The sequence below is a fragment of the Tachysurus vachellii genome, chromosome 8, assembly GCF_030014155.1.
Source record: "Tachysurus vachellii isolate PV-2020 chromosome 8, HZAU_Pvac_v1, whole genome shotgun sequence".
NCBI lineage: Eukaryota > Metazoa > Chordata > Actinopteri > Siluriformes > Bagridae > Tachysurus > Tachysurus vachellii.
Window position 1 is genome coordinate 2985001 of NC_083467.1, and position 25890 is coordinate 3010890.

Below are 25890 nucleotides of genomic sequence, written 5' to 3' on the forward strand. Positions count from 1 at the left end.
GGATCCAGCTACAGAATTTTTTTTCAGTTATTGCTTTTGTTAATGCATAAAACACTGTTTCTTAACGATCACGTTCTTCCCGGCGCTGCAATGTGTTACTAGAACTGGAAGACTAAAATAATGTACATTTTAAGGTGACTAGTGTTTGTAATTAATGCGTAACTTTAAAGGACTTTCACTCTCACAACCGTATTTTTGTAATACGTGAAGGAAAGAACCAGATGAGGTGACGTCATCTGTTAACAAGCAGTTCACAGTTATTAAGGATCAGTCATGGCTGAGGAGAACGAAGAGGAGGAGGATGAAGGAGAGGAGAAGTGTGCGATCCAGGGCAGTGCGATTGCTGCCGTTCAGAGGTGAAGTGGTGGCGAAAATGGCATCTGTTTCGTTCCAAGGGAGAGGCATGTTACAGATGTTTCCCTCACAACAGGAAACACACACCTGTATACGATTAAAAAAAAAAACAGTTTTAAGAAGCTAAACAAACTTAAAGGCAGGGTCTCCGATTTTTGAGAAATGCTTGAGAAAGCCGAATCGGGCCGCCAAACAAAACAAAAACAAAACTAACGTGTAGCCAATGAGCAGAAAGGGGCGTGTCTTGTCAATATGCGGCGGAGAGAGTGTTCAGTGCGCATGTGGGACATTAGCAGAAAGCGGTTTTAACATTGACATGGAGGATAAAAACAAAGAAGAAAGTGAAGAAAGGCTTACGATAAGGTAAGAAGTAGGACGTGTTAATATAGGATCAGCTTTCCAGCGCTGGAGAGAACTGAAGGAGCAGGAAGTTGGCACATATTCACAGATTGGAGTTTCCTGAGTCAATAACTCCTGAGCTAAACGCTGTTACTACACAAATAACACCTCTTTTCTATCGTAGTAATGTAGAGACGCAGCTACAACCGCGTTTTGTGTAGTAACAGTGTTTAGCTCAGGAGTTATTGACTCGGGAAACTCCAATCTGTGAATATGTGACCAACTTTACTTAAGACGCCGAGGCGCTTTTTTCCTTCTCGATAGGTGAGTAACGTTGGTTTTGCTTTGTTACACAGAACTAATATATGCCTTTGTCCTTTACATGATTATGCTTGTGTGTCATTTTTACTTGTTTGTTTATCTACAATCGTATTGTTCTTCACTTCAGTTATGATAAAGACACATTTCTTTCCATTAGTTGCCTGGGTTACGTATGTATGTGTGGGCGGAGCTATCAATACAGGGGTGGAACCCATTTGGGTTTTTGGTGATTTTATGTGTCATCATTGGCTTTCAAACAACGGAGAACCCACCTTTAAGTGATTAAACTTTAAATGATTCGTTAGACGTTTGAGTGATTCTACTTTTAATAAATCACTGTAAATGTATTTATAATAAAAATAGTACATAGGCGAACGAAACGTACGACAGAATCTGATGCGTAATGTGCTCTCACGGTTAGATTGCTATGTGCTTTTTGGTAAGATTGATTATATTATTATTGCCTTAATCTTAATTCAGTCGACTTATTTGCCTGTTTGTTTTGGACACACCTCATGTCTTTGATTTTGACTTTTCATGTCTGAAATTGAACAAAACCTGAGTACGCTTTGTCCGAGAACACAGGCGAAAAAGAGAGTCGCCAGCTATAACAAAACAGCATAAAATACCTAAAAAAAATCGTATTTATTTTAGTACTGTGTCGATTCAATGGTTAAATGATTCGTTTAATAATTGCAACTCGTTCCTTGACATAATTACTTCTGAAGCATTTGGAAGAAACATAATATAATCTGTTGCAGGCATGTATCTGTTTAATTGTATACCGTAACCTCAGTCGGTGAGAATTTTCTTTGTCATGTTGTATCCGTGGTCAGTAAATACGACGGATATGAATTTTTTTATCTACACAATCCTGGTACTACTGAAAAAAATCTCCAACGAGAAGCAAAGCTGACCTCCGATTGGCTACTTTACCGTCTTAGCGGACGTCTCTGAAATTTGGGGAACTCCCTGGTCTGTTTCATTGTCTTCTGTCTTGTTCAAACCTCCTGTGCTGTGCTAAGAGACATGAGATAAGCTACACAATGAGCAGCGGTGACGGAGAGAAGCGAAGCTTTCAGCAGAGATTAAGCAGGCTGGGGGCGAGAAGGTCGAACTGGCGTCTCGTTCTTTCAGAGCGAAATCACTCAGCGAACAGTTGGTGTAAAGTGGTTGCGTACGTCCTCCGTGCTATGAAGGTGGCCAGGAAGTAAATTTTAAGATGTTTACTAGTTATACGCATGAGACATACCCTGAGTCCTTCATGGTCCGTGTCAGTGCATCCGGTAGATAGACAGTCGTCCAGTGAGACGCAACGCTTCGTTACAGACACCGTGTTTCCAACCCAGTCCAGCTTGTGATGTGTATAACAATATTTAGCCTCTACGAATAGGAAAAAAGAACGATTGGGATGTTTCATATAACAAAAAGACTGAAAATGGTGTGCCATTTAACTCTGGTGAAATCGAGCTGTTCTTTATTTTTTTACTAAAAGTGTTAATTCAATTTCAACAAATTTGCAGATTTTACAACTAAAAATAAATAAACAATAAAATTCTGAACAAAATGAAAATACATTTCATTTTGTTTCTACATTTATGACACCAGGGTCTTTATTATAGACAACTAATGAAAACGTTATTAAAAGTGCAAACGTTAATCCCAAATGTTATTTAAATTTCTTGAATTTTTTTTTTTTTGCTTTTAAAGCTCAATAATTTTGCACATTTTTATAACCCTTATAATGTTATGTTTCTAACTACAAATCCTTGCTGTAAGGAAAAGATTCGACAGGCCACACAAATCAGACATCATACCTTAAGAATGCACAGAAAAAAAAGATATAAAAAACCTGGTTTATGGAACAGCTGGAGTTCTGGAAGGTCTTACCTTGTGGGCAGTAAACATCTGGTGCCCAGCGATTACACTCGTAATTGTCAGCTGCTTCCTCGCATGTGAAACACTTGAATCCTCCTGGATACGGAGTAGCTATGAACAGAGCGAGAGTTCATTTTCCAGAGAATAATCCCTTTTAAAACCAAGCTGTGACTTGCAGCTCAGTTTATACACAGCTGATTAACATCCCTAAGAATTTATTTGATCTGAAAATGCAAATCTGCAGTATTTACTTCCTTATTAATACAAAAAAAACACAAGCTTCAGGTCAGCAATAAAACCTGGAGATGTTCTGCTACACACAACTGGACATGTTTTTTTTTTTTTCTGTTAAGCTTGATTTGTTTTATATGAATCACTTTTCATTTAAGCCTCAAGTAATTTCAAGTCCTTAATATGTCAAACAAGAAGAAATCAACATTTTCTAATCCAGATTTATCATTCACAATTATTGTTACTGGGGGCACGGTGGCTTAGTGGTTAGCACGTTCACCTCACACCTCCAGGGTTGGGGGTTCGATTCCCGCCTCCGCCTTGTGTGTGTGGAGTTTGCATGTTCTCCCCATGCCTCGGGGGTTTCCTCCGAGTACTCCGGTTTCCTCCCCCGGTCCAAAGACATGCATGGTAGGTTGATTGGCATCTCTGGAAAATTGGCCGTAGTGTGTGAGTGAATGAGAGTGTGTGTGTGCCCTGTTATGGGTTGGCACTCCGTCCAGGGTGTATCCTGCCTTGATGCCCAATGACGCCTGAGATAGACACAGGCTCCCCTTGACCCGAGGTAGTTCGGATAAGCGGTAGAAAAATGAATGAATGAATGAATGAATTATTGTTACTAACATTTTATCATATGTCAATATGATCGTGACAAAAAAACAACAAAGGAATAGTTCTTGCACTGAATTATTGAAGCAGGAGTTTATATCACTTTCAAATATGCAGAGTACATAAGAAATAAAACAAGAGAGGGTTTAAAATATATGAGAACTATTCTCGGGTCACGGGGAGCCTGTGTCTATCTCAGGCGTCATCGGGCATCAAGGCAGGATACACCCTGGACGGAGTGCCAACCCATCGCAGGGCACACACACACACACTCTCATTCAGTCACACACTCACATACGACAGACCATTTTTCCAGAGATGCCAATCAACCTACCATGCATGTCTTTGGACCGGGGGAGGAAACCGGAGTACCCGGAGGAAACCCCTGAGGCACGGGGAGAACATGCAAACTCCACACACACAAGGTGGAGGCGGGAATCGAACCCCCAACCCTGGAGGTGTGAGGCGAACGTGCTAACCACTAAGCCACCGTGCTCCCCTCACTGAAATCAGTGAATGAAATTTCTTTTATTATTATTATTTTGAAGTTCATAAAACACTGCAGAACTAAGTGGACGACACAGAACTACATAAAGTACAGTATATAAAGTGTCTTGTGTGCGAGTTGCTGATAAAACAATCAATCAGTGTGTTCAATCAGTAGCTTGGTGACTCGGAGTGGGATGTGTAGTCCACGGTGTTTGCTGGGAATATTTGTGACCTCATTTGTGGTCTTCATGGTCAATCAGCACATGCATTCATATTATTTGATAGAGACAGTGCCAGTTTGGGGGGAAACATGTATTTCCAAAGCAAACTACTGACATGAAACAAAACTTTCCGAACTCTAAAGCTAAATAAATCACTAAATCAAACATTGACATGAGGCAGGCTGAAGTGGTCCAGCTTCCAGGATCTGGCAGAAAGAGTCTCCTTTCATTACCAGCCAAACGAGATTAATGACCATGACTACCAGCTGAGATGTGACAAACTCATTTGTCATGTCCGATACAGAAATAGCTCTGTTCAAATCCACAGTCTGAGCTCAAAAGCAACTGGGACGAGAATTTCATGCTCATCTGAGGCAGCTTTTATGTATAAACAGTTACTTCAAAACACCACATTCTTACTTTCATGGGAATCGACTTTTGTTCCCCCAATACATCGAGGAGTAGAGAACAAATGTCTAAAAATGTTTTCCCAGCCCAGACATTTCATGTACATCTTTTTTTTAAACTTGCTTTTATACTTTCTTTATGTTCATGAAATCTTTCAGGGTATTTTTTTGGGAAATACTAAAATAAACAAACAAACAAACAAACAAATAAATAAATAAAGGTCTCTAACACAACTTAAATATGCAACTTTTTTCATTCATTCTCTTTTGACTTGATTTCTTCTTTGTTAAAACTGATATTTACACCACTTAACTCCTGCTAAATAATTCTTATTTTTACATATATAGAAATATATAGAATGAGAGTGTGTGTGTGCCCTGCGATGGGTTGGCACTCCGTCCAGGGTGTATCCTGCCTTGATGCCCGATGACGCCTGAGATAGGCACAGGCTCCCCGTGACCCGAGGTAGTTCGGATAAGCGGTAGAAAATGAGTGAGTGAGTGAGAGAGAAATATATAAAAAATATATACATATATTATTTATTTATTTATTTATTTTTTGTGGCCCAGAAACTCAAACTACAAACCTTTCCGTATTGGTTTCTTGGCCAACTGCCAGCCGTAAAGCTGCCACCTTTTTGCTCTGAGCTATGATCAGGAACATGTGAGTCTAATCACACTTAACGAAGCTAACCACACCCACTGCTTAGCAGTGACTCCGCCCACAACATTGACAACAGAAACCAGCTGTGCGCCATTTATCTCGAATGCGCTGATCCTTGTGTTAAAATGACAACAGGAATAAACAACAACCACATTGCAATAAAACAGAATGAAACAAAGTGTGTTTTCGATTTAAGATGGTTGTGCTGGAAAAGGTGGAAAATAACACAGAATGACATCTGGAACGTTTTCCGTACATTGTCCGGCACAGACCTGATCAAATAACATAAGCAAAACCAAGCAACATGCTGACATGCTAGGACAATGAGAAAAGCGCTCGTTTTCCAGGATTTAATACCAAAACCCTTCACTTCAGTTGGTCAGCTCTGTGCTTAGCTGCAATCTTATCTTCCTCATCACACATGCAGCATGTGGTGTGTTTAAATTGAACGCTGGTGTCTTTACTCCATCAGTGCACTTTAGTGTCAAGGCAGGTGAGAACACAAGAAAACTAAACAACTGATCCATTACTGCTTCAGTCTGCTTCCATGTGAACTCCAGCAAGGTTTGAATGCTTTGAGAAACAAATTCATTCTTGAATCTATGATAGTTTTTCCTTGTGAGCTTTTATACAACGCACAAGCAATTTGTCACATATCGTCGCTGTCGGGCGAAATCCTCGTATCTCCAAAACCATTATTTTTCAGGAAATTAAAAAAAAACGCCGTATTTTTTTCAGTTATTAAACATTGTATCGTTAAAGTTGTTATTATACAGGGGCACGGTGGCTTAGTGGTTAGCACGTTCGCCTCACACCTCCTCCTTGTGTGTGTGGAGTTTGCATGTTCTCCCCGTGCCTCGGGGGTTTCCTCCGGGTACTCTGGTTTCCTCCCCCGGTCCAAAGACATGCATGGTAGGTTGATTGGCATCTCTGGAAAATTGTCCGTAGTGTGTGATTGCGTGAGTGAATGAGTGTGTGTGTCCTGTGATGGGTTGGCACTCCGTCCAGGGTGTATCCTGCCTTGATGCCTGATGACGCCTGAGATACCGAGGTAGTTCGGATAAGCGGTAGAAAATGAATGAATGAAAAAGTTGTTATTATACCTTATATTGCTATCATGCTGTTGTGTACCAATATTAACACAACATTTTCCCAAAGTCACGTTTTATCGGAGATACAAGCTTTACGACTTGGGAGCAGGGAGATACGAGATTATGCTGTCATTGATAAGAACGGTACGGACACAGACGTCGCTGCTGCCAGCGGTGTTCAATAAAGTCTGCGGCGTCCAATGGAGTTATGAGATTTGCGCTCAAGCTATTTTCAAGACTTTAGATTGGTTAATAACTTGTAAAAATAACAGACCCACGTGGGGACTGACCAATAGCATCGATATGTGAAAAAATATGAAATTGACAAAATTTGGACATACGAGGTTTCCGCCCGACAGCGACGATGTACATTACAGCACAGTGAAATTCTTTCTTTACATATCCCAACTTTAGAGGCTGGGGTCAGTGCACAGGGTCAGCCGTGATACCAGCCATTGAATTGGCCGGCTTTGTACTCTGGTCTTCACCAGAGAACATTTGAAGACTTCGGCAGGAAGTAATTAGTGTTAAGTCTGTAATGAACTCTCGGTCACACGATTCAACTCAACTACAAACTGATGTAGAAAGGACATTATTTACATTGACATTATTTCCTGTCCAGTGTCACCTAAATGAGGATGAGGTTCACTTCTGTGTCTGGTATGTACAGCACTAAAGAACCGCTTCCTGTTCCTATCCCAGGACTGATTCCTATTCTGAACATCCTTTCTACATGCTTCCTACGGTTTTTTTTAAAAAAAAAATGATATAAAATTTGTAGATTCATGATGATTTAATGATCTGGCTTTTTTGGTGTCATGCAGACGAGGCTTGGTTCCCTTTTGAGTCCACAATCATCTTTGGCTGTTTATGGATCTAATTAAATCTACTGAATTTATTTAAAAGGGGGTCATGGTGGCTTAGTGCTTAGCACGTTCGCCTCACACCTCCAGGGTTGGGGGTTCGATTGCTGCCTCTGCCTTGTGTGTGTGGAGTTTGCATGTTCTCCCCGTGCCTCGGGGGTTTCCTCTGGGTACTCCGGTTTCCTCCCCCGGTCCAAAGACATGCATGGTAGGTTGATTGGCATCTCTGGAAAATTGTCCCTAGTGTGTGATTGCGTGAGTGAATGAGAGTGTGTGTGTGCGCTCTGCGATGGGTTGGCACTCCGTCCAGGGTGTATCCTGCCTTGATGCCCAATGACGCCTGAGATAGGCACAGGCTCCCCGTGACCCGAGGTAGTTCGGATAAGCGGTAGAAGATGAGTGAGTGAGTGAGTGAGTGAATTTATTTAAAGCTAAAAATGCATTGAATTCAACTTGCCAAACATTTTGAACCTTTTTTACGTGTCTGCATTTCTTATCAACAGAAAAAGGTTTCATGTTTTAAACCTCGCCCCCTTCCTGTATATCCATCATTCTTCTTTTTAGTTTATTGTGCATTGAAACCAATCTGATGACGGTTCTCTGCCATTAAATGTTAACGTAAGTCCAGAGGTGCATATTTATAGAAAATGCTGAGTGTTAGATACCTACTCGAGGGATGGAGGAAAATAATGTCCTTTTTTGTAAAGTCTCGTGACTGCACAGTCTTTATCCAGTCAGTGATGAAAGGCAGCATTAAGAACCAGGCCACTACAGGCCAGGGTTCCATTGCTGGGCGTCGACTCACACATGCAGATCTGCGATGCGTCAAATCCGAAATTGTACCTGTGAAAAAGAACAGGAACAAAATTTTAAAAAAAATAGAAGACACACACATTTAATATAGAGCTCTTTTGCTTTTTCTGCCTAATTCCAGATTTGTGGTCCACACGAATATCCAACATCTGTCCATCTGTCCCTTATTTTCACTCAGTGAGTGATACGTTGTCCAATGTATTAAGAGAACGGAAGCAAACACATTCACCCTGCAGACTCTCACACAAACTGTGCCGTGCTCGTTATTACAGCCATTACGTCTCATTATATCAATGTCACTGTCAGCAGTCTGACTGTGTCCTGATCCTCATGCATCACCGGGCTCTTTATTGTTCCTATTGTATTCTGAGTTCGGGTTCAGTCAGAGTGTTTTGTTACGTGAACCTCATGGACACTTTTTGGAAAATCGCATGTTATTCAGTTAAAAGACAGCTAGACCACAGTGCACGGGGTTAAAAAGTGTGTCTTAACAAAAATCATCCATGATAGACCTAGATTATTGTGCAGGTAAAATTTCTTGCACTTAACCCTTCTGGACCCTTCACAATCACTACCCTTATGTGTACCTACGTGGCTGGAAAGTCCACTAAATTAATGGTAGATTAATATTTTTAAATTTTTTTCCATTAATCTTTTAATCAAATTTACTAAATATTGAAAAAAATGTAAAAATGTACTTTTCAATTACTATTAGTGATAATAGTCACTAATTTGCATAAAAACACACACTATACTATAATTTGTGTGTGTGTGTGTGTGTGTGTGTGCGCAAGCGTGTATTCAGGCTTTCAAGAAATCCCGTTTGAAAGCCTGAATACACACATACACATGCACACACACACACACGCAAACACACACACACGCAAACACACACAAACACACTATAGTATGCTGCTATCCTCCCTAGAAATCCTGAACCCCAGACCTCCTCCTTACAACATCAGTGTCTGATCTCACTGAACCCCAGACCTCCTCACTCTTACAACATCAGTGTCTGATCTCACTGAACCCCAGACCTCCTCACTCTTACGACATCAGGGTCTGATCTCACTGAACCCCAGACCTTCTCAGTCTTACATTAGGGTCTGATCTCACTGAACCCCAGACCTCCTCAGTCTTACATTAGGGTCTGATCTCACTGAACCCCAGACCCCCTCACTCTTACAACATCAGTGTCTGATCTCACTGAACCCCAGACCTCCTCACTCTTACAACATCAGTGTCTGATCTCACTGAACCCCAGACCTCCTCAGTCTTACATTAGGGTCTGATCTCACTGAACCCCAGACCTCCTCACTCTTACAACATCAGTATCTGATCTCACTGAACCCCAGACCCCCTCACTCTTACAACATCAGTGTCTGATCTCACTGAACCCCAGACCTCCTCACTCTTACAACATCAGTGTCTGATCTCACTGAACCCCAGACCCCCTCACTCTTACAACATCAGTGTCTGATCTCACTGAACCCCAGACCTCCTCACTCTTACAACATCAGTGTCTGATCTCACTGAACCCCAGACCTCCTCCTTACAACATCAGTGTCTGATCTCACTGAACCCCAGACCTCCTCACTCTTACAACATCAGTGTCTGATCTCACTGAACCCCAGACCTCCTCACTCTTACAACATCAGTGTCTGATCTCACTGAACCCCAGACCTCCTCACTCTTACGACATCAGGGTCTGATCTCACTGAACCCCAGACCTTCTCAGTCTTACATTAGGGTCTGATCTCACTGAACCCCAGACCTTCTCAGTCTTACATTAGGGTCTGATCTCACTGAACCCCAGACCTCCTCAGTCTTACATTAGGGTCTGATCTCACTGAACCCCAGACCCCCTCACTCTTACAACATCAGTGTCTGATCTCACTGAACCCCAGACCTCCTCACTCTTACAACATCAGTGTCTGATCTCACTGAACCCCAGACCTTCCCAGTCTTACATTATGGTCTGATCTCACTGAACCCCAGACCTCCTCAGTCTTACATTAGGGTCTGATCTCACTGAACCCCAGACCTCCTCACTCTTACAACATCAGTATCTGATCTCACTGAACCCCAGACCCCCTCACTCTTACAACATCAGTGTCTGATCTCACTGAACCCCAGACCTCCTCACTCTTACAACATCAGTGTCTGATCTCACTGAACCCCAGACCTCCTCGCTCTTACAACATCAGTGTCTGATCTCACTGAACCCCAGACCTCCTCACTCTTACAACATCAGTGTCTGATCTCACTGAACCCCAGACCTCCTCGCTCTTACAACATCAGTGTCTGATCTCACTGAACCCCAGACCTCCTCACTCTTACGACATCAGGGTCTGATCTCACTGAACCCCAGACCTTCTCAGTCTTACATTAGGGTCTGATCTCGCTGAACCCCAGACCTCCTCCTTACAACATCAGTGTCTGATCTCACTGAACCCCAGACCTCCTCACTCTTACAACATCAGTGTCTGATCTCGCTGAACCCCAGACCTCCTCCTTACACCATCAGTGTCTGATCTCGCTGAACCCCAGACCTCCTCACAGTTTGATGAAATGAATGAATTTATACAAGAGGAAAAAAAAAAAAGCAATAATGCAATTCAGTGTTATGTGTTAATACATACTAATAATTCCTGGGTATAAAATCTCCCTGTATGATTAATGTATATAATAAATAATTCTGGCACTTCTTGTCCATTTCTGCCTCATACTTTGTGCTAGTAATCCACTCTGAAAGGTTACATTCCACAGCACTACGGATCAATGAGTAGACATGTGTGTGTTTTAAGCCTTGGAGTGTAACCATGTGTCATCTTAAGTTATCAGAATCACATTGATGTGGTCCAAAAAACATTTCTTAGGACAGTCAAGAAATGTGGAAGTAATATAACCGAACAGCCTCAAACACACACTTACTATAGCGCCTGTAAAGAGTGTAGTGGGATTAATTATAGAGCAAGATAATGAATACCCTGGATATTCAAAATATTCGGTCCATTTGAGAGGGAAACATGGAGATCACAGTACATGCATCTTTCATGGCAATTCCATAAGTCATAAGTCCATAAGGCCAACCCGCGGCTCCCGAGCTGCATGCGGCTCTTTGCCCGGTTTCATGCAGCTCTTACGTTCATATCGAAGTTTGTATTTGTGTCTTTTTAATATGCGTGTTCGCTTCGCTTGAGTTCAATACGGTATTTTCGTCAAACGCGCATGTGAGTGGGATGAAAATACCCCAAAGTTTCCCAGTAGGAGCAAGATCATTTAAGTAAACAATTTGTGTCAAGTTCGCTCTCAAAATGGCAGGGAAAAAAAAGGATGATGTTCAAGTGTGCCCATGTGTATGATGTGGCTCTTTGCGGTAACACGGTAAAAAGTGTGGCTCTTGGTCTCTGACTGGTTGGACACCCCTGCCATAAGTGATAAAAGTTTGCAAAATGCTAATCAACCAACAACTCATGTCTTTGGACTGGGTGAAGAAACCAGAGGACCCAGAGGAAACCCCTGAGGCAAACTCCACATGCATACATATGGTTTAGGCAGGAATAAAAACCCCAACCATGGAGGTGCAAGGCAAATTTTAAAACTTACCACCACTCCATTGGGCCCCCTATACACTGTAGGTATATACATACACATATACATATATATATATACACATACATACACTGGGGCACGGTGGCTTAGTGGTTAGCACGTTCGCCTCACACCTCCACGATTCCCGCCTCCACCTTGTGTGTGTGGAGTTTGCATGTTCTCCCCGTGCCTCAGGGGTTTCCTCCGGGTACTCCGGTTTCCTCCCCCAGTCCAAAGACATGCATGGTAGGTTGATTGGCATCTCTGGAAAATTGTCCCTAGTGAGTGAATGAGAGTGTGTGTGTGCCCTGCGATGGGTTGGCACTCTGTCCAGGGTGTATCCTGCCTTACTGCCCAATGACGCCTGAGATAGGCACAGGCTCCCCGTGACTCGAGGTAGTTCGGATAAGCGGTAGAAGACGAGTGAGTGAATATACATACACACACAGATAAAAACACTATATACACAAGATTACTTTTTAAGCCACACTTTTAACAGTGGCATTTCAATAAATCTTCACCAGCTGATAGAAAACAATGTTTAATCCTAAAGAAAGGAAACGCCAAGGCTTCCAAAGACTACTCTGAAAAAATTAAACGGATTTCCTACGTTTTCTTGTCCTCAAGGTCAGAAAATCCCCCAAGTCCCACATAGGCCTTAGCTTGTATCGCTTGTTGCATGTTAGCTCTCAACTCCTCAGACAATGCGGTGCAGCACACCAGAGCCTCACTGAAACGCATTGGATTTCCTACAAAAAAAAAAAAGATTCTTATCACTACCAGAGGTCCAAGGCAGCATTGAGAAAGGGACCAAAATGCAAGGTGTTTGTTTCTTATTTCAGACTGCCGCTCGAGTTAGAAGGCCAAGCTACATATTTTAGCTGTATTGGGTTTGACTGTTGACGTGTAACAAATGTGTAGAACTGGGAATTTGAATCATGCATCAAATGACCAGGTCAAAAGGTCAAATTTACATAATTTAGTACATTTTTCCTTGTATAAAGAACTACAGCTAAAAGTACTGCAATTTTTTTTCTATGCATATTGTTTGTAATGACTTCGATTCAAACGAAGAGAAACCAGCTGGCAGATTTCCATGCACCTGAATTACAGACGAAGAAAAAAAAATGGTTTGATGGATGGGGTTATGACCTTTAGGCTCCTGGGAGTGTAGACGTAATAAATGAATGGGAAAGCTTCATCCGAACAGGACGTGGGTTTGGTTTCAGCACCACAGGTGTCTTTGTAGTACCTGAAGATGCAGCTCAGCGAGCGTTATCTCCTGTAAAGGAGTCTAACTTTACTCAGCTCTGCCTTCCAGTGTCATTTACTCAGGCCATTTATTTGAGGATAACATCAGGACCAACACAGCAGGTGCAATGGCTGACAAAAGACTTTCCTAGAGGAAAAAAAGGACAGTGATAGAGTATACAGGAGCAGAATCTTTTTAAACCACAATTTGCCATAACACAAACAGCATTTGTCCACAGAATACTATTTTTCGTGCTCTGTTTTTCACTTTTTTCGTTCCGTTATTGCTTCTTTTTTTTTTTGATGAAATGTCTGAAATCCAGGGGGGCACGGTGGCTTAGTGGTTAGCACGTTCGCCTCACACCTCCAGGGTTGGGGGTTCGATTCCTGCCTCCACCTTGTGTGTGTGGAGTTTGCATGTTCTCCCCGAGCCTGTGCCTATCTCAGGCGTCATTGGGCATCAACGCAGGATACACCCTGGACGGAGTGCCAACCCATTGCAGGGCACACACACACTCTCATTCACTCACGCAATCACACACTATGGACAATTTTCCAGAGATGCCAATCAACCTACCATGCATGTCTTTGGACTGGGGGAGGAAACCGGAGTACCTGGAGGAAACCCCCGAGGCACGGGGAGAACATGCAAACTCCACACACACAAGGCGGAGGCGGGAATCGAACCCCAAACCCTGGAGGTGTGAGGTGAACGTGTAACCACTAAGCCACCGTGCCCCCCTGTGGATAATTCACATAACTGATAATTAACAAATAAATAATTATAATTTTAACATTTATGGAAGAGGTCTCAAGTGTTGTGGATTGTAACAGACAACACGTTTTCCACCGAGCCTTCAGGACAGATGAGTTTACTCTTTTAGGGGTTCTTAGTAAGCAATAAGAGTCTGCTGAGGGTAAAAATGGAAAAACACCTCTTACAATATAAGTGATACCTGTTTCATAAATTTGAACAGATTTTTTTATGTCAGAATTTCACAGCACATAATTACCAAGCAAATATTCCAGCTGGCACGAACATGTGGTACAAGTGCGTGTTAGCTATGCCTGTGCATCTGCTCCGAGTTTCAGAGTTTCAGGCCTTGCTTGCATTCCAGCACCTATTTAATACATGTCTGAATGGTTTCTACTGATCTAGTGCTAGATCATATGTCTGCTAGGTTTCTTACTACAAGAGGTGTTCTAAGAAACGTCACACAAATCGAGAGCAATTCCGAGAAGTCTTTTTACAGTTCGTTATTTTCTGCCGTTCATACAATGTAGCCTCACAGACTCAGGGTGTGTGAGCGTTTCGCACGCTAGATCGAACACTATGCTAACCTTCCCCTTTCTGTGCTATAGCAACCTCTTTATAGACCCTCTGTATCCTCATCCATGGCTCCAGATGTCATGCTATTTTCATTTGTCCTCATTGACTGTTAGCAGTTAGTGTGAATTCTATGAGAATGCCATGTCAATTCGGAGAGAGATAGAGAGAGCAAATTTTTTCCACTTTTACTGGAAAACGTAGAACCTGAAAACACTTACCCAGCTTGCATGGCTAATCTAAGGCATAATGATGAAAACAAGCAGCAGTTTCTTGAGAGATTCCTAAACATGAACAATATGTTGGGCCCGTGTGAGCAACCGCAATCATTGATCTAGACTGAAAGTGATGTTCCTGATGAAGAGGAAAAAGGCAACTTCCACACTTGCCATTTTCTAACGGGTAAAGATATCTTGAACCTACAGATTGTACACTTTCCTAAAGCAAGCAGTAATTTTTGGGCTTATCGATACAGTATTATTATAGTACGGCTCCTAAGCCGATATACATGAATAATGAATGTGTGGAAAAGGTCCCCACTTTCAGGTACTTGTGTACACACATTGCTGATGATCTCTCCTGGACTACAAACACTACACCATTGGATTCTCAAGAAAAACAACTTACAAGATGATCTGCTGTTGTCTTACTAACAACGCTGCACTATTGAGAACGTGCTGACATACTGTATGGTAAACCTCGGCTGCTCGCTACCCTCTCTGGAAGAACTATTCAGCTCTCAGAACAAACTCCAACCCCATCCTAAACACCATCTATTTCACCTTCTACAGTACCATCTGGAAAATGCTTCAGGTCCATCACATAAAACACAAACAGACTCAGGAACAGTCACCAAAAAACACCATGGCTGAATGTTCAGAACCATTTGCGCTACACACACTCACGTTTACATATTTCATTTATTTCGCTGTACCCTGTGCAATGACAATAAAGAATCTAAGTTTAGTCTTTTTCTCCCACAAGGTTAGGTGTCTAATGGTAAGGAATAGGTCCACCGCATATACTGTAGTTTCTATAAACTGATGGACAGGTGGTGTATCCAAACACCAGCAAGCATTCTGGACTGGAAGAATAACATCCAAACATTTTTTCCAAGCAGTTCTTCTAGGTTAGTTGTAGACATCACTAACAACTTTAAGAGCAATATTTTTCTTAAAAATAGAAATAAGTTCAGCTTGAAAATTTCTTCAAGTTTAAAGATCCTGTTTTTGTATAGCTTAAATTCAGTAACAGATTATTTTCTTTGAACCGAGTGTCAACATTTGCTATGTGGGTCTGAATCTACTATATAAAGCTCCAGAGATCAGTCGGAGCTTTAGAATTCCAAGAGCATATACTGTAAATATACTCAACAAGAGCGCCTGGTAACTCATTGTAGCTCCTTCCAGTCTCAGATTTTGCATGAAACCTTGAGCTCCTTCTTTTGCCAAGTCAATTGTATACAAAGTGCACATTCTTTGGGGCACACCTTTTGATTCAGATCAGCGTGTCAAGTCAGAGCTGCTCTGAAACCCTAACTTCCTTTCAGTCCAGGCACAGAACACCCAGCCATATTGTTGGACGATGTCCATGTCATCTCATTACTTCAGGTCAGGGGCTGACTTGGACCTGAAGGGGTGCTGGATTCTTGTAGCTCCCAGCGAGGTCAAAGGCTTGCGGGTTTCTTTCCGAGCTCTTGCCAGGTGGGGGCGTCTAGCTTCGCCTGGCAACGTGATACCGGCTTGTGAAGTGGCCTGTGAATGGCAGGGTCTCCCTCTGGAGGGAAAAAATGAAATGCAAATCCTCTCCTGTGACTTCTCAAACCCGCTGGACCAGATTTTGCTATGGTAAGATAGCTGTAAGGGCGGGACGAGCGTTGTACAAGCTGCCGTGGCCCGGCCCGATGTGGCTCTTTTCCAGTTTGCCACAGGCATCTGAATGGTTGTGTTTTGAAGTAGAAAGGAGATCAGCCACTGTAGGATCAGCAGCAACAAGAAACTGAACTTGAAATTTTGAGCTTAGATTGCTGACAGACTTGTCATTACTGTCAAAAAGAACTAAAATAAGTATCAGTAAAATCTGTATAAGCTGCAAGTCACTTTATTTTGTTTTACTCCATTGTACTTTTAGAGAACACCACATTTCATTACTCCATGATAATATTTTATGCAGAACGGATTCATTTAAACTAATCTTCAGATGCTTGTAGCGTGACGACGGCCTCGGAGATAATAACAGAGAGACTTCCTGCTAGAGAATACAATGGATTCCTGTAGTGGATCCTCATGCCACATGCCATATGGTGTTAAACTGTTCCACTTGGCATGCAGACGATAACCAAAAGAGTCAGTTCGGATCAGAAGAGCTGGTCAGCTAGCTGACATCCTGAAAGCACATGCTCTGATCCAACACTATGCTTTTGAAGTGCTGCAGTTCAGCTGTATAATTTCCTAATCCTCTTCTCAGCACACAGGAAAAAAAAAGTCAAGTAGTTCACACAATGGAAAGCTATGGTGGAGAATAAAAAATATGCGTCTCTGCTTTTACAAAATCAAAGTAGAATAGATTTAAAAATCATACGTTATGCAATATATTAAACATCTAACATCAAGCTGCATTCCAGTTCAAGATTTAATAATCGTTTTTATTGTGTAAATATAAAATTTCATTCTAATCAGGATTCCAAACATGGATCGATCAGCTGAACCTACAATGGTTTGTTACGGGCAGGTTTGCCCACCATTCTGACTTACATTTTATACAACTGAGGGATAAGGGCCTTGTTCAGGGGCCCAGCAGTGGCAGTTTGGTGGACCTGAAATTGAAACTCACAACCTTCCAGTTAAAAGGAAGGTTACCTTACTTCCAATACCTTAACCACTAGGCTACCGCATCCCCTCCAATATCCTTGTGGGTGAGGATACTAAATCAAAGAAGGTCAATTCCCATGGATGGATTGACAAGTCCTTCTAGCTTCTAGCCTTATTTGACTTTTAAAGCATTTTTCTTGCCTTCTTGCCCCCTTGTTGAGCATGTGTGGAGATAAATATATATATATAATATATAATATTTATATATATGTGTATTTTTACCCCTTGTATGCAGATCACTAATTGAGTTCTAAAAGATTTTATCCATTTTTGGTATAATTTCCCTGCTTGGTCTAGATGCTTTATCAAAAATGTACTAATGCAGGATTAGGTCAAGTCATCCTTCTGTCACCGATGTGTGAAGGGTTAAATCTGTCTGGAGGGCACTTGGGTGAAAGGCAGAAAATCCCTTTGAAGGGTGGGTAACATGCCTAATTTTTAAGTCTAGGAGGCAGGAGGGGAGTATATGAGGGATCAGAACGAGGAGGGATAAAGTATCCCAGTGGCAGCTGCAGAAATGTCTGGGAAGGAGGAGGGCAAAACCTGATTCCCTTGAACTCTAAAGTCTGACACAGTGCAAAGGCAAAACAAGCTAATTAGGATTTTGGAGGATGAGGATTTGCCTTCTTTCTTTTGTTTTGGCACGAGGGATGGCGTGAACCTTCTAGCTTCAATACAAAGCTTTATCAGAGTGCACAGAGTGGAAGGAATCGATACTATGATTTTGATTATATACATGCTTTCAACCAGTAAAGTAAAAAATAAATAAATAGCAAGGCTCATGTCTCTGGGGTAAAAGGAGGGAGGCAATATCGAGCAGGGTGAAGCAGTCAGCTCAGATCCTCCAATTCCAATTCACTCATGAAAAGGTATTTTTATTTTTCTGATGAATCTCTGGGCAAGTCTTGTTATAAACATATGCAGGAGGAGCATGAAAGGAAATAGAATTAGGCACGGTGCATAAAACTTCAAACCACAATTATGTGAGTCTCCTACTTCAAAGTTAGGAGGACGGTTTGCTCTTTAGAAAGAGTGAGCATTCAACCTAAGAGAAATTGAGTTCAGTCAGTGTTCAGTGTGCACACAGAAAAAGGAAATTGCCTTCGAGCCAAACACTCAGTACAGGAGTCATTACAGAACAATCTTCTTCTCAATTTCTCACATGACTGATCTGTGACAATGCAGAATTTCCAGTGTAAAAAAAAAAAAAAAAAAAAAAAAAAGACGTGGAAACAAATAATATAAAACAGAGTAAATTTACATTCACTGGCCACTTTAATAGGTACACACTCAATCAATCATGTGGCAACAGAAGACTTTATTTTGCAAAATGATACAGCACCCCTGGAGCAGTGAGGGCCAACAGTGGCAGATTGGCAGTGCTGGGGCTTGAACCCCGATCCACAGCCCAGAGCCTTAACCGCTTGAGCCAACGCTGGCCCAGGACAAGCTCTTATTACTCTGTTATTGCACTACGCACCCATGGATCCTACATCACTGCTTCCCACCACATCTCAGGGTAAAAGGGTATACCATACTCTTTGCCTAGATGTCTGAACAGCCGAGTCACTGGCTGTCTTACTTACTGAAATGTTAAAAAAAAAAAAAAAAAAGAAAAAGACTCATGGTATTCTTAGACTGCTGAGTGTAACTGAGTGTAACTGAGTGAACCATTATCGATTAATTGATAGAGAATTCAAAGCACTTTTGCGCTCCTTGCTCTGGATAAGGGTGTCTTGCCAAATGCCATGAATGTAAATGTAAATCAAGCAGATGGAGCTCAACATCAAAAATGTGATTGTCGTGACTTTGACCGTTGCAGACCGTAGCGTTAGATACGCTGGTTTGAGTATTGCAGAATATCCGGGAAGTTTCATGCACAAAGTGGTGGGAAAACAATATTCATTCATTCACTCACTCATTTTCTACCACTCACACAATCACACACTACGGACAATTTTCCAGAGATGCCAATCAACCTACCATGCATGTCTTTGGACCGGGGGAGGAAACCTGAGTACCCCGAGGAAACCCCCGGAAAACCCACGGGGAGAACATGCAAACTCCACACACACAAGGCGGAGACGGGAATCGAACCCCCAACCCTGGAGGTGTGAGGCGAACGTGCTAACCACTAAAAAAAAAATATATATATATATATATATATATATATATATATATATATATATATAATATATATTGTATTTGTTATTTTGTTTTCAGATTTTTTTTTTGGCTTTGTAATTTTGTTTTAGGAATTGTTATGTTTTCAGATTTGTTATTTTGTTTTCAAAATTGTTGTTGTGTTTTCTGATTTGTTATATTGTTCTCGGAAATTGTTATTTTGTTTTGCACTACTCTGCCACCGTAGATGTGCCCTCTGTAGTCTGAGATTTTTGTTCTTACTGGAGCTGGAACCTGATTCAGCTGTTGTCTCTTTTCCAGTCACTATTTAAACTACAGAATTTTCTCCTCACTGAATTTTTTCCTAGCCGTTCTCAAAAATACTCGACATCAACAACCATAACATGGTCAAAGTCACTGAGATGACATCTTTATCCAGTGATATGATTATTTACTGATATGAAGACCTGCATGATCTGCGCTTGACCTTCTGTTTTGCGCTGCTGAAAACATTGATAAAGTGGATGTTTAGTGTACGTAAGCTTAATGTACTCATTTAAAAGCACTTTAAAATCCATTTAAACATGTTAAAACACACAGATTTTCATCAGCCATGATGACTAGATTCAATCTGTATTGGTTGGCTAGAACACTCTCACTCTCACTCATCTTCTACCGCTTATCCGAAGTACCTCGGGTCACGGGGAGCCTGTGCGTCGTCAGGCATCAAGGCAGGATACACCCATCGCAGGGCACATACACACACTCTCATTCACTCACGCAATCACACACTACGGACAATTTTCCAGAGATGCCAATCAACCTACCATGCATGTCTTTGGACCGGGGGAGGAAACCGGAGTACCCGGAGGAAACCCCCGAGGCACAGGGAGAACATGCAAACTCCACACACACAAGGCGGAGGCGGGAATCGAACCCCCAAATCTGGAGGTGTGAGGCAAACGTGCTAACCACTAAGCCACCGTGCCCCCCAGTTGGCTAGAACAAAATGAAATAAATAAATACAAAATTCCCTAAAGAAAACACTAAATTACAGAAATACAAAATAGCTATTAATATTTGCTTTAATGTATTTGGGCCAAAATGCTCTATAATGATAGAAAATGGCAGCAGGTTCACTGCAGGGTGCAAGTGAAGCCTTTGGAAAAGACAAATCGAATACATCTGCTCAGCAGGACACGGAAAGGAGGCCCAAGAGGAGCTAATTAGCATCAAAATATCCCTAGTGTGTGCAAGAAAGCCATGCACAATATCTGACTAGGAATCATGGGACAAATCCACTCTGAAAAAAAAATGTAAGATATTTGGAAAACTATTGTTTGGATTTTTTTTTTTTTTAAATAAATAATGAAACATATTCAAAAAATAATAAATAAATAAATAAATAAAATCTCACAATCCCCAGGCAGCCATGCAGTAAGATCCTCTTCTGGTCAGCCATGCAGCTAATGCGAAGCACAAACTTCACTAAATAATTCAAAAAGAGCATAAGTAATGCACAACGGCGAAGGACGGCTTTACACGCTCCGCTGCAGGCTCTCCATGGGATGGGTAAAAGGTGCAGGGAAAAGCGTTATTAGATGTGTGTCGAGTTCGCTGGAGGTGAACGAAAAGGTCAGATGAAGACGTGGCTCGCTCTGAGCTGCACTCAGTCTAATGGAGATACAGATGAGTGCTCACAGTGTATTTGATGGGCCTCGTTCATTTCTGTGCACGCTGAGCCCAGCCCCCTACCCCTACATTACCACTACGCCTTTGTACTGAGAGCAGCGTGGAGTTTATGGAAACTGTGCTGTCACGCAAAGCAACTCTGACTGTCTTCTTGTAAAGAAAAAGAGACAAAAAGTGACAAAAAGAAAATGAAAAAGATGCCTTTATATATATATATATATATATATATATATATATATATATATATATATATATATATATATATATATATATATGATTTAATTATATTGAAGTACATTAACAAAAAATTTTCTAAACATCTGAATAAGACTTTTATTGTAAGATTCTAAAAAAATATTAGATAGAAATCTGTGGTTGCCCAGTGGTTAAGGTGTTGGACCACTGATCAGAAGGTTGTGAGTTCAAAGCCCATTTCCACCAAGCTGCCACTGCTGGGCCCCTGAGCAAAGATCTTACCCCTAAACTATCTCAACGCAGCTTTGCAAAACATAAGGAATACAGTATAAAAGGTTGAAGATTTATATTAGACTTACATTTAAATATGTTTGTATTTATCCCTAATGATCAAGCCTGATGTGACCGTGGTGAGGAAAAACTCCCTTAGATGGAAGAGGAAGAAACCTTGAGAGGAACCACACTCAAAAGTGAACCTCATCCTTATTTAGGTGACACTAGAGGGTGTGATTAGAAAATGTTATAAACACTTCTGTTATAAATAACACAGAGTGTTATTACGAATAATGTCCTTTGATTCAGATACAGTCTTGTAATTGTAGGAGGCAATTGATTAGGAGGTTGTTGTCCTCAAATACCACATGGAGTTGGGATCTTCTCTTTGGGACAAAAGATAAGAAACACTCCTAAATAGGTCACATTTGTCAGCCACTTGTGTCAAAGACAGATTATGGAGCATGTAACATAAATCACAAACATTGAGCATGTTGAGAGAACACAATACAACATCGCAACATGGGATAAATCTCTTCATCATCTTGCTTTGTGTCACCCAAATGAGGATGATGTTCCCTTTTGAGTCTGGTTCCTCTCAAGGTTTCTTCCTCATACCATCTCAGGTAGTTTTTCCCTTGCTGCAGTTACCTCAGGCTTGCTCATTAGGGATAAATAAGGATAATTACAAACAAATTTACATAGAAATTAAATGTTCTATAAAGGTGCATTGAGACAACGTCCATTGTTAAACGGGCTATAGAAACAAAATTGAGTTGAAGTGAAATGAATTATAACCGTCATGCTGGTAGCACTGGCGTTTACCAATAGAAATGAGACACGGTAAAATCAAATCAAGTATTTGGACTACAGTGTGAATAAATAAGAGGCATGCTATAATGTGAAAGTAATAAATAGCCATTACTCAAGATTGTTCATGCACCAGCATGAAAATATAACGACACCATTAAATGTTGGTGAAAGCAGTATGTCGGTTTCCAACAACAAAAAAAAGCCATAACGATGTGCTGCAGTTTGCATGCAAAAAAAAAAAAAAAAAAAGACTTCACTGTGATACCAAATGTTGGCTACACCATCCATCCCTAGCGTGTAGACAACTGACAGCTCATTAATGACCCTCATGCGTTCCTTCATCGCGTCTTCCAGCTTGTCATTAGCACGTCTCAAATGCCTGCCTTCACTCGAGCTTAAAAACCATCAGCATGAAAACAGAGGACACATCTGCTAATATCGTTGTGGATAACGTCACACAGGGTTGTCTGATACACAAACATGTGATGCCTCCTCCTCCTTCCATCAAAGCCCCTATAATTGAAAGTGTCTATGTTAATGGGCATGAATCTGGTCTCGGTACACATCCGACAGCCCATTTCTCAATTCTGTGCTAACAGGGTATGCTGGCAGGGTTGAGCAGACTAATCCATCAAACTTGTCAAATCACTGCTTCGGTCTTCCTGAAAACGATTAACAACCGCATGGGTGACAACTGTGCCATGAAAGGAACATCCGAACTTTCACGGATGTCAAGATGTCAAGGTCTTTCTGCAAAGGCAGACTGGATCAATGACAGAATTCGAAATGTTGAATTAGAAACAATTAAATGGCTGATAACTGGCAACCGGCTGTTTCTTGGAAAGGCAAGAAAAAAAATAGCATGATGATTCTATGATAAATAATGTCACAAACAGGAGAAAAAAGAATGAATATAGGGTTATACTTTCTCATAAAAAAAAAAAAAAAACTACAGTATATAATGGCTGATTGCTATGATTTGGAACACTATTCAGCGCCCTCAGCACAGCCGGATAAACAGGACCAAAAGGACTGTCATCGACAGACACAATGCACGAGTACAGAGGCGACGATCCTTTCATGGCTAAAATAATCCTGTGGATCCTTTCGAGGGATTGTTCTGCTGCACCGCTTTCCTGTTATCAGACTCACAAAAGGGCTTGGCTGTAATTTATTCTTCACACTGCTTACTTATGAGCAATTATACCTAATATCTAATTGCACTGGATATTAGTGTTAAGGTCAAACATGAAGCAAAGAAACTGACAGGTTCTTCAGGACACTGCACTACTCTCAGATCGCACATGAAAGAAAGGCTTTATGGCTTGAATTTCACGCATGCACCAGTCTCGAGTCCTAACACACTTCTGCTAGAGTCATTAGAGCGGACCAGCAATAACTGACCGTGCCTCAGTGGGCAACTCACCCAACTAGTGTTATTACTGCAATAGTATTACAACAATACAATTAATTAATGCAATTAAATATTGGCCTAATCATGATAGGATATCACATGTAAATGAATTACACTGTTGTTGTTCTTTTTTAGAATTTTTTTTTTTTTTTTTTTATCTTAAATGTGAATCTGTAACCTATCAACATGACGATCATCCAGAAACAATAATAAATTATGCAGTTAGATGATTACAGTCTCGATCTTCTTGATAAAATGTGTGCAGCCGCATAACACAAAGCGGAGCACAATTTTATTTATTTATTTAGTCAGTAATGTAGTGATGTTATAAAGTTATGTATAGATAAGCGAAAGTAGGAAACATAGATATACAATAAAGATGATTGTTAAATGTCAATAATGGTGATGTACATCGTAGCATTTTCTTTAAAGCATCCTCAAATTCACAAGTGTGAACAGTAAGCATGAAAGTGATACACAAATCTAAAACATATATCGTCTCACATATATGACCTGCTCTGTGTAAGCTGGTGTTTTTAAGTTTTCTTTTTACTAAAGAATACTCATCAGTAGCACAGAAGACAAATCAGTATTTCTATGAAAATAGGTCTTCTTATAGAATGTTTTGTTTTATTCCATGTTTTTTTTTTATTGATTTATTTAAACCAAAAAAGATCCACAATCAAAGTGTCTTGATATAGTGAAGAAAGGAAGTTGCTGGATGTAAGAGAAATAACAGTATGTGTCATTAATTCACTCATTTATTCATTCATTCATCTGTAGTAAGTGAATCCTGAAAGCAATGTGAGAGTCTGAACTGTATAAATCTTTGCAAATGTGTTCATATATAAATAGACGTTATTATAAATTTGTCTTCCGATTCTTTAAAATCTGCTCAATCCAACAAAGCATTTCTCAAGTACAAAGATTCACAACAGCCTCACACACACACACACACACACACACACACACATCGGTGTATATGAATTTCACGCATGCACCTGCCTGGGTTTAAGCACCGAAAAAAACGTGGACTGACCGTGAAATCGTATCATGGCATATCCTGGACTTAACACATTCCGACTTAACACAAGGATAAATCCCGAAGGATTTTAAATAAACAAATAAATCTGCCTAATTTTCTTATTGTGTATGATTTCAACATTTTAGGCAGTACATATTCTCCAAAACATAATTTTTAAATAAATAAATAAATAAATAAATAAATAAACAAACAAACAAACAAACAAACAAACAAACAAATAAATAAATACGTTTCCAAAGTCAAAGATTTCTTTTTGGTTTTTTTTGGACACATAAACAGAATAATAAGAATAATACGATGTCGGATACAGAAGGTATGCGGCAATGAACACAGCTTACAATGAGTCATAAAACCCTTACAGTCCAAATCAACACTGCTGAACACTGTGTTTGTTGTTAAATCAAGCTGAGGATTTTACTGTTCCTTGTTTTCCCTTTTACAGAACCAGTGCGTTCAGTGCGTTCAGCGCGTTCAGCGCGTTCAGCGCCGCGCACGACCGCGTTTACTGACTTTGTAGGTGTCCCACTGACTTGTCCTGCATTCACACCCAATCCTACTGGATCAAAACAAACACTGACACAGAAAGCAGGAGAGAGAGAAACACTACTCACCGGAATAACCCAGAAAAATATCCTTTCACTCCTGATAAACTTCACCCTTTGTTCCAAATGAGTCCTGGATTCTCCAAACGAGTCTTATGTCTTAAGTCCTGTCTTCTGTTCTGTTCTGTTCTGTTCTGTTCTGTTCTGTTCTGTTTTTTTTCTCTCTCTCTCTCTCTCTCTCTCTCTCTCTCTCTCTCTCTTCCTCCGTGATTTGTGCTGTCACAAGTCCGCAGCGTGGACGAGCACACGAGTTTGTTTGCGCGCCGCTTCCGGTGTGCGCGCTCTAGTTACGGTTATGCGCACCTTCATCCGTCTTAACGTCGGTATCCGCCCGCGGCTAGAGTTTTCCTTTCATAGGCTTCAACTCAAACCACATCCTAATAAACAAAGTTTAAAATCAGAGTGTAAAC

The 25890-nt window shown here is 40.9% G+C and overlaps 1 protein-coding gene across 1 annotated transcript in view; it reads right to left on the minus strand.

Moving 5' to 3' along the window:
• lypd6 (LY6/PLAUR domain containing 6) overlaps nt 1–25649 on the minus strand; it is a 26776-nt gene extending 1127 nt beyond the window's left edge. Inside the window, exons 1-5 of the mRNA XM_060877231.1 lie at nt 25490–25649; nt 8137–8310; nt 2905–3003; nt 2267–2397; nt 1–441 (exon numbers count right to left, since the gene is read on the minus strand). The exon at nt 1–441 is cut by the window's left edge and continues 1127 nt beyond it. Of these exons, the coding sequence (XP_060733214.1) occupies nt 268–441; nt 2267–2397; nt 2905–3003; nt 8137–8254 (522 nt within the window). The 5' untranslated portion in view covers nt 8255–8310; nt 25490–25649 and the 3' untranslated portion in view covers nt 1–267. The remainder of the gene's footprint in view (nt 442–2266; nt 2398–2904; nt 3004–8136; nt 8311–25489) is intronic.
• Nucleotides 25650–25890: the final 241 nt, after the last annotated feature.